The sequence below is a fragment of the Hoplias malabaricus genome, chromosome 1 (assembly GCF_029633855.1).
Source record: "Hoplias malabaricus isolate fHopMal1 chromosome 1, fHopMal1.hap1, whole genome shotgun sequence".
Lineage (NCBI taxonomy): Eukaryota > Metazoa > Chordata > Actinopteri > Characiformes > Erythrinidae > Hoplias > Hoplias malabaricus.
The window spans coordinates 29,618,566-29,631,769 of record NC_089800.1 but is presented as its reverse complement, the minus strand read 5'-3'; the positions used below and the strand labels follow the sequence as shown (position 1 = coordinate 29,631,769).

The window sequence follows — 13,204 nt, the reverse complement described above, 5'->3', positions numbered from 1 at the left end:
TCACACACTCACCCAGTCACTCACACCTGTGGACATTTTCATACATTCACTCAGTCACACACTCATCCAGTCAGTCACGCCTGTGGACAGTTTCATAGACTCATCTAGTCACTCACACATTCACACCTGTGGACAGTTTCACACACTCATTCAGTCAATCACAAACTCACACCTGTGGACAGTTTCACACACTCATCCAGTCACTCACACATTCACACCTGTTGACAGTTTCACACACTCACTCAGTCACTCACACACATACACACCTGTGGACAGTTTTAGACACTCACCCAGTCACTCACACCTGTGGACAGTTTCACACACTCATCCAGTCACTCACACATTCACACCTGTGGACAGTTTCACACACTCATTCAGTCAATCACAAACTCACACCTGTGGACAGTTTCACACACTCATCCAGTCACTCACACATTCACACCTGTTGACAGTTTCACACACTCATCCAGTCACTCACACATTCACACCTGTGGACAGTTTCACACACTCATTCAGTCAATCACAAACTTACACCTGTGGACAGTTTCACATACTCACTCAGTCACTCACACATACACACCTGTGGACAGTTTTAGACACTCACCCAGTCACTCACACCTGTGGACAGTTTCACACACTCACCCAGTCACTCACACACCTGTGGACATTTTCCCACACTCATCCAGTCACTCACAACTGTGGACAGTTTCACACACTCACTCAGTCACTCACACACATACAAACCTGTTTTAGACAGTCACTCAGTCACTCACACCTGTGGACAGTTTCACACACTAATCCAATCACTCACACATTCCCACCCCCAGCCCTGCAGCATCACTTTGCCGCCTTCTTTTACGTTCTTTCCACAGTTTGTTGAAACAGTATCTGTGCGGTAAATGTGCTGAACGTGTTCACTGTGGAGAATTCACACACAGACATCACCCACTCGTCCAGCTTCAGCACAGAAGCTCCTACACATCGTCTTACTGACTGATTCATGCAGGTTTTATTGGTGTTTAAGGCGGACTGCTGCCGTCATGAGTGACACAGACACACATTTCCACTAACAGTAAGACTAGTCTAGTTCTGCCTTATGTAAAGCATGACTCTGTGTGTTTGGGCTGCAGTTCCATAGGAAAAAGCCTCACTAATGCATCATTATTGCTCTGAATACTTGTGTCTCCATTCCCTGATCTAGTGCAGTGTTCTAAAGGGAAGAAGGAACATTAACTCAAGCTAAAATTGGGTGAGTGAGAACTTATTATCCTCACTCTCGGTAAACAGTCAGAAACAGAGCCAGGCTAACAACATGGTCAGCATTCTCTCCCTACCTAAACATTACTGTTCAGAATGGCCGCTTTCAGCGCCTGTTCCTTTAAATGATAATGAGCCACTCACTGTTCACCCCGACCCTGAGCACACAGCAGTGAGGAGCAAGAAGCAAAAGCTCTGTTTTTTGGCTGTTTTTGCTCTTTCCTCTTTCTTCTCCATTCTCTATTGATCAGCTTTTACTCAGTGCTCTTATTTCTATGTGTTCTTTTTTTCTGTTTTGATGCGATTTTGCTCTCTTACACAAATGCAGGTCCAGCGATTTGATTGGACAGACTCAATCAAGGGGGCGGGGAAATTCTAAAGTCTCCACACTTGACGTCAGAAGCGTAGCAGAAATAGAGCGACTTGTTATATCCCATTTTTTCAGACCTTTAGTCAGCCCACTGAAAAGTGACTGGGCGGTGTTGTTTCACAGTGTGTGTGTTGGTGGGCTCCAGATCCACACAATGCGCACATGCACTGAACAAAGACTTTTTCATAAAATCATTATGTTGTTTTGACAAAAAAATATATATCTATCAAAGTGATTAATTGTGAGTGTGACATATTTTCTATAAAGTGTAACTCCAGACATCCTTTGTCCACTACTTCACGGTCCAGTTCTTATGCTCATGTGCCCAGTGAAGGAGCTTTAAGTAGAGATCAGTGGTCAGCGAGGGTACCCTGATTGGTCTGCAGCAATGCTGGCTCATACACAGTAAGCCGCACTGCACTGTGTATTCAGACCCCTTTCTATGAGATCAGTATTAACCCTTTCAACGGTGTGCTACAGTAACTCTGTGTGCTGTGGGATCAGATTACGCTGGCCCTGTCTCCTACTTCAAACATCAACTTTAAGAACTGACTGTTCATTTGCTGAGAGATATTCCACCCCTCGACAGGGGCTAGTGTAACGAGATCTTCACTATTATCCATTTCACAGGTCAGTGGTTTTAATCTTGCGGCTAATCAGTGTATGACCTGAAGTTAATGTTTGTGGTCCTGTATTTGTGGGCTGAATTTTCCCTGTGAGAAGACCCTTTATAATTCCTTGGTGAAAACAAAACATAATCATTTGCTAGTTCCATATAAACTATATGAGTTCCCTAAGAACTCCTCTTCTGTAGAAACAAGAACTGTAAATCTGTTCTTCCTGGAGGTTTGTTCTTTAAAGACCATTTCAGAGCCCTTAAAATAGACCCAGAACACAATTCCATGAGTCGCTCCAAACACTGGGGAAATGTCTGCTTCTTAATACTTCTCTCTGTACTGCATGGCATCAGAACAAGGCATGACCAATCAGTCAATAGTTCATTCATTCATTCGTTTTCCATTTCCACTTCATCAGCATCAGGGTCGCAGTGGGTCAGGTTCACACACTCACCCAGTCATACCTGTGGACATTTCACACACTCACCCAGTCATACCTGTGGACAGGTTCACACACTCACCTAGTCATACCTGTGGACATTTTCACACTCTCACCCAGTCATACTTGTAGACATTTTCACACACTCACCCAGTCATACCTGTGGACATTTTCACACTCTCACCCAGTCATACTTGTAGACATTTTCACACACTCACCCAGTCATACCTGTGGACATTTTCACACACTCACCCAGTCATACCTGTGGACAGGTTCACACACTCACCCAGTCATACCTGTGGACAGGTTCACACACTCACCCAGTCACCCTCACATTTGAACAGGTTCACCCAATCACTCACACATGTGGACAGGATTACACACTCACCCAGTCACTGACACACACACACACCTGTGGACAGGTTCACACACTCACCCAGTCATTCACACACACACGTGCAAATATTAATATTTTGGTTATGAATGCAGCCTATTTGTTATCATATCATTGATTGTGTAAACAGAGACTCCTCAGTAACCCAGTGATGTGTAATGGCCACTGTAAGTGTGTGTGTGTGTATTCAGAAGAGGAGTGAACTCTTACGGGATTAGAGTATTAGACACTGTTAGAGTCTGGGTTCAAAGCCCGTGGCTCAGAGGGTGATACATCCACACTGTGACCAATCCCCAGCTTACATTCACAGTGCATTCTGGGAAAACAACAGTATAAACTGAGCTTGCAATCTGGATACTCGAAAATCCATGAGAGAGATGGAGAGATAGAGAGAGAGAGAGTAAACTGAATTTAATTGAGAGTGGTCGAAAAATAAAAAGGAAGAAGAGACTAAGAGTAAAGGAAAGAGAGAGAAGTAGCGAGGTCATATGCAAATCTGACAAATGATTAATCTACATATTACTAAACAGACAACACACTTCAGGAAAGTCATGATTTCATTCAAACTCTAGTCACTCCTCCAGTATAGACACTGTCTATAAGACCACCTGTAAAGACCACCAGACCACTCTACACCACTTCAACTTACAGTCAGTACATTACAGCAGGGTTTTCAAAGTGTCACAAGCCAAAAAAATGGTTTGCAGAGAATATAATAATAATTAAATAACTGAATTCAAACAAGAACATGAAAAAACAACATGAACATGTACACAAACATAAAAGTGTGTTGATTTCCATATTCCACCTGTCTAGAGGGTTCTGTAAGTGCTTCATCTGCATCAAGGTCACTGAAACACACCCTTGACAGAGCACCAGTCCATCATAGGCCACCACCCACCCACTCACTCACTCATTCACTACTGACCGTAGCTGCTGGACCGGCGAAAGCAAGGCTGAAGAGCATGAGGAAGGGGATGACCTCCTTGGTGGGCTCGATGTAGGGCATGCTGAGAGTGCGGTCATTGCAGCTGTAGCCTGAATGCACAGGCTTGAAGATGTCCGTCAGCTCCAGGAAATAAAGACTGACCACAGAGGAGGCCAGGATAGGGAGCTGAAAGAAACAAGAGGGATTTTTTACAGTTTCTTGACACTAAAAACAATACAAACAGACACAAATGAAGTCAATTAATGGGTTTTATAATGGAGGTATCTATTTGGCTTTCATTTATTGTGGTTTTCCTCCCTCTTAGTGGTGTCTATCCTTTAGTGAGGTCACCATTGTAAGGTCCTAAGCTCAAAGCTTTAGTCCAGGTTAGTAACAAATAAAAGCATTCAGCTCACATCTGTATAGTCACATTGTCCAAAGAAAAACATGTATCTCTATGTTGTCAATATTCTTTAGTTTACTACATCATTTGAACACAGCAGATGTCCTTCACAATTTCATGACAAACGGACCGCTCGCTGTTCACACAAGCTCTGGATTTTAGCCGTTTTCGCTCGGTTCTCTTTCTTTTCCGATCTCGTTTTCTCCATTTTTACTCAGTGCTCTTATTTCTCATCACACTTTGTGTCTGTTTTGCTGCGTTTAATCTCGTCTTTGTCCTCTCACATAAACACAGGTCCAGCACGGTGATCTGACAAGATCACAAGGGAGCGGGACAATTCTAAAGTCTTGTATTTGGTATTTTTTCACAGTGTGTGTGTGTGTTGGTGGTCTCCTGATCCCCACATTCATGTGCACATTAGAGCTGTGCCATATCATATCGTTCACTATAATATTGTCATAATTTTTCAAATGATATAAAACCTCTACCTCATGATAATAGTGATATTTTGACTTTTTTATGTAATGACATTTTTGCAGTTATCCATAATATGGCATGAGTTCTTTACATGAGTGATTTTGACGCAGTGAAGTACGGTGGAAAATGGCTCTGAGGTGGAGGAATTTGCTCAAAAAAAAAGGGGAGTGACTTCAGTCATATGGAGGTGGTTTGGTTAGAAAATAACTGGCGTACAATAATCCATGTCATTGTGTAAAAATATATTTTATTTAATATATTTAATAGTAATATTGTGTTACAATAGTGTTTTTTTTTTAATGAATACATTTTTTGTGTTTTTTTTTTTCATCTCGCCAAGAATATAGTTATCACCAAAATAACCTGAAATATCGTGATATTATTTTATGGCAATATTGCCCACCCCTAGTGCACATACACCAGACCAGTGATTTCAAACCAGTAATTAAAAGTCTATCGTTTCTGATAGAGCACTTGAATGAGAAACTGGAAAGCTGTTGGTATTTATTTATTCAGCACTAAACCATAATCAGTGGAACTGCTTTTTTCCACCGACTTCAAGAAAAACCTGAGCCCTTGAAGCTGTCTGCATCGTTTTCTTTTTCTGGTTTATTTAAGCACCAGGACTCTTAGGTGAAGCAAGTATTCTGAGTGAACTCAATGCCCTGAAGCTGCTTTCACTTCCAACTGCCTTCGGTTCAACACCGGGTCAGAACGGAGCTCAGACAGTAAAGGTTATGTGCAGGTGAACGTGCACATGGCTTTATTCACAGCCACCGAACAGCTTCTACATGTTTCCAGGGATTTCAGAGTTATCCCCATGTTGCCTAGAGCTAGGGAAGTTGTCCAACTGGAGAAGGACGCTGTTTCTGTCCTCAGGAGCCCTCAGGCTACCCTGTACCCAGAGAATCTATCCCATAATGATGAATAATACACAACTCAGATGGATAGCAAGATCCAAAGAGCAAAATCTGACTACATTTGATTAAAATATAGGGCAACTATGAAACAGAAATCTAAATGCTGAAAATATTTCACAAACCCAGAAGAAAAAGGACATCTTTAGGACCACCTTAAAACATTCTTCAAAAATGCAAGGACATTACTTTGTAGGGTCCCAGAAAAGATGTCCTCTTATAAGAATAGAGTGTTATGCTGCAGACCAAAATAGAACATCAGTGAAGGTTAAGGGGGTGTCGCTTTTTAGGTGGGGACATTTTGATGCCATTTGATCAAAAATTGAGTCTGCTTGATCAGTATCTCCTTCATTTTCATCCCAGTAACAGTCTTACATAAACAATATCTGAAACTAGTGCAACATGCAACTGAGCCCTCCAGTCACTGATGGTTTAATTGCGTGAGTCCAATTAAGACCTGGTGATCCCTAAATGCTCCATCTTCTGACATCTCCATGATCTTTGGAAAATGATCTGTCTCCTTACTGTGGCTGAAGGTCATCCACTTCTGGGCAGTTTCACTAACACTCATTTCTTTTTAGTGCATTAGCAGTGTTTTTTAAGTCTGTGTATGATCAAAATGTATATAAGTGTACTCACTATCTATCACTGCTACATGTTTACTGCACAGACATTGTTCATTTTCTGAATTTCATTCATTAAGTAAAAAAGAATAATTGTTAGCTGTGGAACATTTATGGCACATTTCATATTTTATGTTAAACTCATGGACACAGTATAACAAAATCACACAGTGTCACTGATGCCACGCACCACTCCCAGTAAGCACTAAAACCTACAAGAGTTCTAATAGTGCCAGTGATGTCTAGATCAGTTTTACAGGGAAACAGATCAAAGCTGTGGTTGAAATGGCTCACTTGTTCACTCATTCACTGACCACTATGCAGACGTTTCACTACAGGACACTAATCGGGACTCCACAGAGAATCATGTAACCGTTATTTACTCAGGCACTGTTACTTTTTGCCACATAAACTGGAGCATCAACACTGCTAAGTGGCACTGTATCTAAAAGCCACACCATCATAAGACACTGATGTAAGTTTAGTGATTTTTTTCCAGCCTCAAACTGACACACACACAGCTGTTTCCATATTCCCAAAATATAAAATACTGTAAAATACTCTCATGCATCTTATTTCTCAAGCACAAGTATGATTCAGTCTCACTCACTTTACATTCTGACACCAGTAACTTTCACAGAAGGGGCTATAAATTCCCAGTTTCAAAATGTAAAGCAGAGTTGTTCACTGGTTTCACAATGCACTAATGCACTGTGGGTAGGAAACAGTGTAATATATAGGGAATTGGAATAGTCCACTAAGATTTGGCTGAATCACTTGTCACTAAACATGAGCTCTAAATAAAACACTAAGGCCCCATCCACATGTATCAGTTTATTTTTAAAAACGTAGATTTTTCTCTCTCTGTTTTTGAAAATATCCCCGTCCAGAATACGAAAACAGCTGCATTATCATGCCCGTCCAGTAGGGGGGCATATTACCTCTTAAAGAGAGGCATCAAAACACCAAGACTCATGAGAGAAACACAGAGGTGTTAATTCCAGTCACCCCATACTCCCTATGTAGTGCACTACACAAGTCATGAAATTACTGAACCAAATCTTAACACTGCATTATATATTTCTAATACAGCAACATTTATTTTTATTTGTATGCAGAAATCTGAAATCTAGTGCTAGCTGCATGTACATTGTAGTATAAAGACTTATGTAATTTACTAGAAAGGGAGTGAGAAGGTATTTGCGTTTCAGCCAGGGTCAGGCTCGCTGTGTGACATCTGAAATATGGAAAATTTTTGGTTTCTATTTTCCACATGAGAACAGTGGGTTTTCAAAAATCTCCATCTTTGAGAGCGTTTTCATGTGGACGGGAGGCCAAAACCTTAGTTTTTTTTAAATAAATGTATCCATGTCAACAGGCCTTCCACTGTGGAGCAGTGGAACCACAATCTTTTGGGATCCAGAATTAGCCACTTGCAATCAGTACCTGAACTCACTATACTTCATGTAGCTGTATGGCATAAAATCCTCACAGCAGTGTTCCCATATCTACTGCAAACCTTAGTGAGTAAGAAGATTTTACTGCAGCAAAAAGTGAACAAACTACCAGTGAATAGCCTTCCTTTCAGAGGAAACATTGGGGCTGTGGAGTGCAGTCTTATAAGACTAATTACTCTTTATGTTAATGGTTACTTTGAAAAAGCCATCAGAACTAATTAAATTGATCGACACATTCGTCACAAACACAAATCTCTGGCCCCATATTTCACTGGATCACCTGCCCACACACACCCTTACCTCAAAATCGAGGGGTTTAAATAGTAAGATTGACCCCTCTTTTGCTGAAACAACTACCTCAGCTTTTCTAGAAAAAATATTTATTTTGGTTAAATATGGTTAAAAGTGTGGCAGTCACACAGCTCCAGGGACCTGGAGGTTGTGGGTTTGTGTCCCACTCCAGGTGACTGTCTGTGAGGAGTTTGGTGTGTTCTTGCTGTGTCCTCATGGGTTTCCTCCGAGTGCTCCTGTTTCCTCCCAGGGTCAAAAAACACACAATGGTAAGTGGATTGGTGAATCAAAAGTGTCCATAGGTTTGAGTCTATGAGTGTGTGTGTTGCCCTGTGAAGGACTGGTGCCCCGTCCAGGGTGTGTTCCTGCTTTGTGCCCAATAACTCCGGGTAGGCTCCGGACCCACCGACACCCTGAACTGGATAAGCGCTTACAGACAATGAATGAATGAATGAAAAATTTGGTTACATTTGATTACTTTTACACAAAATAAAACTGTTGCATTCATACTAAAATAAAGCTTTATTTTGTTACAGTAGTATGTATTTGAAACTACTAAAATATTGTTCAGTGTATTGTCATATCAGCAAAGGATATTTTTATTGAAAATATACCCTGAAATAAATCAAAATATTTGCAATGCACGTCACGATTACATCACTGCTGGGCACGCATTTTGGTGGCAGTAAAACAGTATAAGCAAGTGGAGTGAAACGGGCGAGATAAACAAAATAGGGTCAAAATACGTTGTGTTTTGCTGTTGGAAAAGCAAATTATCTTCACTTTTCTAGAATACCATCGTCATCGACAAAATGTATTTTGGGGCAAAACGCAGACTTTTATGGTTACAAGCTATTCAACAGAAAGACTGGACTGATGAAAGCATGCAAAATTCTCACCTCTGCAGTGCACATTTCATATCAGGCAAAGTTTTTCGCCACTGTTTATCACACACAAATGCAAAATCAATGATGTACTTAATAACAAAAGAATGAAAGCAGCAACCACAAAGCTGGCATTCTCAGCTATTTCATAATGGTAAACACCATAGGCAGTATGTCGATCCGTAAAACACAAAAAGCATCCGTCAAATCTTGGTATTCAATGTCCTGGACATTGTAGGCATTGAAAGATTTTATGCCTTGAGTGTTTCTTTTGTATACACGCTTGGTTTTTCCACAAGCTATATGAAGATGTCTGGCCACTGTAACTTTGGCCATTTAGTTGGTTCCTTGATCCACTTACCGAACAGTGAGTATGGGTAAGATAACCTCACCCCATTATTAAGAGTTAGCTTATTAGTGTAGGACAACCTCTCTTGTACTCTAAGCTAATAAAATAACTGGAGAAAGCATCCAGATTTGCCATATTCTCATTTTCCTACACTTGACACTCACTGTGAACCACAAACCATGTCATTTCTGTTTGGTCTATTGTTTTTTTATTATTAAATATTATTTTAGGGGCAGCACTGTGGTGTCACAGTCACACAGCTCCAGGGATCTGGAGGTTGTGGGTTCAAGTGGGTCCTCTGGGTGCTCCGGTTTTCTCCCACAGTCCAGAAACACATGTTGGTAGTTGGTGACTCAAAAGTGCCCATATGTGTGAGTGAATGTGTGAGTGTGTGTCGCACTGTTAAGGAATGATGCCCCCTCCAGGGTGTGTTCCTACCTTGTGCCAGTGATTCTGGGTAGGCTCTAGACCCACCGAAATACTGAACTGGATAAGCGGTTACAGACAATGAATGAATGAATGAATGAATGCATGTTACTTTATCACCCACACCTAGGGGATATAAATCAGAATTAAACTAATATAACACAAATAAAGACAACCCACCTACTGCTGCTTTAAACGGACAGAGCCTGGCTTCAACTCCACTCAAACTCATCTCTCCTGCTTCCATTTATAGCCATTTGAAGAGATGATCAAAAAGGGAGAGTCCGCCTCCTCTGGGGAGCGTTTCTGTTCCTCAGCCTACACGTGTTACTTTAAGGGAACAGATCTGAATCGACAAATGGTGAGGGATTTTTTTTTTTTTTTGCATTAGTCCCAGAATCACAGCAAAACGTGAGTATGCCCAGGGTAATTTAGGAAGTCCATTAGCTGGAGAGAGCTGCTAATCACTGAACCTCTGCAGACAGACAGGCAGACAGACACTAACACACACACACACACACCTCTCCCTCTCTGCTAGACCTCATTTACTAGTCTGGACAACAAAGCAAGTAAATGAACAGTGATGTGTGCTTCAAAGTGTCTTTCCAGTTCATCACTGAGGCAGTGGAACAGCTCTGACTGAGCTGAGACTAGTCTCTGGAACAGGCTGTAATGACTGGATTACATAATCCTTGTTTATCTATTCAATTCTAATTTTAGTGCAGTGACAAAGACCAAGCACTGAACCAAAAAAACAAATACTGCTTTTTTTTTCATGTTATCCATGATTCCAGAGATATTCCTCAAGGTATCACCCGAATAACGAAGCAGAAAGACTTTCCAAAACTGGAATTCAGTGATTTTGTAGAAAATGGGAGTCATAGTAGCTGTGCAAGACCTGGTTACACAGCAAAACCGTGCCCTTCAGGCAAACAGCACTTATAGGTGACATCATTCAGAAAGTGAAGAAAACGAAGCCACATGTTCGAAAAAGAAAATCCACAGCTGTTTGTGTCCATCCTTCCACTGTGAAGAGACAGCTCAACACTATGGGTCTGAAAGGACGCAGAACTGGAGAGAAGTCAATTTAAGTGGATTTTAATTCCATATAGAGCAGGCGGTCGCAGACTCTGTCCTATAAAGACCCGGACATGTAACTGATAAACTATTAAGAGCAGTTTAATTTTGAACAGAGTGTTTGTTTTAAGTGGTGTGACTCTTCTAGTCTTTACGGTTCAGGTTAATGCACCAAGAAACTCTAATCGCATGTGCTTTTGCATATCACAGGTGAGGCTAATCGGATCTGTGCATTATGATGAGCGCTGTGACTCGAATGAGTGACACACACAGGGCAGGGCTCCAGACACCGCTGTCCTAGGGCCAGTAAAAAATAGCCCAAGGGACGTGATAAAAACACTTTTGGGACATTTTCAGGAGGAAAACACCGAAACAAAAGTGTTGTGTGATGTCAAACCAGAAACTTTAAAATGAAGGGAACAATTACAGGATGAAATACTCTTATAACGCTGAACATGAATATCATTTACAGATAAAATCCAGTCCTTCAGCATAAAGAGCCAACCAGCTTTCTGTTAATGGATAAAGTCATGCATTTCAGCAATAAGAACCAATCAGATTGTTGGTTATGGAAAAGCAGTAATGTCAACTGCAACTACAAAAAATCATTAGGGACTTGCATTTTTTCCCCAAAATCATTGTTTTATTTGTAAATTTTACTTGAAATGAGAAAAGGATATTTTTTAGGGTATTTGTTATTTATAGATATTAATAAATCTTTTATTAATAATAATATTAAATATATTGAAATGTAATTGATTTTGAAATATAGCATAAAATTATGCTATAATTATAAGGCTATTTTAATGTACAGGATATGGCAATGATCATAATTCAAGTTATACATTTTGTTCCAGACCTTGGCTTGGAAAAAAATTCTCTAACTGGACCTTAAAGGCTACATAAAGTGCACAAGTGCAGATCTTAACATCACTGAATGTATTTGGGATCAACTAGAAATGGATAACGTTTTTACAACAAATGAATGAACAAATGAATGAATGAATGAAAAGTGAGAAGTAGAAAAGCAGTTTAGTAAAAGCAGAACGCTGATGAACACTAGAGGTGTGAGAAAACATCCCTGCAGAGCAATTAAACCAAGCATATTGAAAACAGTAAAAAGCTGTGATAAAAGGGACAAATTTTAATAAAACAAACAAATGAATACAGAGAAACATTAAAAACAAAATAATTTATATTATATGTAAATTTGAAGATAAGATAAGATATAATAGTCCTTTATTAGTCCCACAGTGGGGAAATTCAAAGTGTTACAGCAGCAAAGGGGCAGCAAAGGACTTGGTAATAAAAAGAGGTAACAAAAGGAAAACTTGATCATTACTATAAACATAAATAGAATATAAAAATATAATAAAAAATAAGAAATATTTAAAACCCTGAAGAATATTAACTAAATGTACATGTAATATTACACATATGCCTTCAGTTTCTTCCTGCTGCACAACAATGGTTAAATGGTCTAATACAAGTTTTAACATCTGATGTCAGACACTTGAGTGAAGCACCTTGGTAATGTACAGTGTCCAGACGAGCAGGGTCAGGTTCAGTGTCTGCGTGAGGACACGAGCAGAGCTTACACCAGACAACAAAGCAGACACAGCTTGAGAGAAGGACCAGAAAGTAGACACAACTGTAGGCACAGTGCTCTTAGGAGTTCACCATTTTGTAAAGATCCAATAACACAGTTGCTTGTGAAAAAGAGAATGTATCCTTCCTTGAACCACTTCTGGCAGGTAATGACCACTGCAATCCAGTAACACCTCACAAGGCACGCAGATGTGGACATGCTCTGACCGAAACATAATGAACATCACAACATCAACTGTTCATGTACTTCCTGATATGTCCCACCCCTTGACAGGGGTCACCATGACCAGGTCATCAGTGTCATTCCTTTCACCTCTTGGTGGTTTTATTGTTATGGCTGATTTGAACATAACCTGTTCTTAATGTATTACTACAGCTGCAAAGAGGTCACTAAATAATGTCCATCACCAAGTCCCATGCAACCACCTCTGACTTATGGCCTAGTTTCTTCCAGCATGTAGCCTCTCATGCTCTCGCTAATGTGTTTTTACTCTGTAACTCAGAACTGGAGCTTTACACTCTGCTGTTGCAGAATACAGACATTGCCAACAAGAGAGTTGAGTTTTGCCTGCAATATAGTTCAGAATCAAAGGAATCACATTTTTAATGTGGTATTTTAAAGTTACAGTGGTGGAGTTTAGTTGCACAAGACAATGATGGGCTTCGGGTTGTTTGGTTGGAACTGTG

At 40.4% G+C, this 13,204-nt stretch overlaps 1 protein-coding gene across 1 annotated transcript in view; it reads right to left on the bottom strand.

Annotated features, from left to right (window-relative positions):
• plppr4a (phospholipid phosphatase related 4a) overlaps positions 1 to 13,204 on the bottom strand; it is a 38,761-nt gene that overhangs the window by 18,446 nt on the left and 7,111 nt on the right. Inside the window, exon 2 of the mRNA XM_066661659.1 lies at positions 4,006 to 4,191. Coding sequence (XP_066517756.1) covers positions 4,006 to 4,191 — 186 coding nt within the window. The remainder of the gene's footprint in view (positions 1 to 4,005; positions 4,192 to 13,204) is intronic.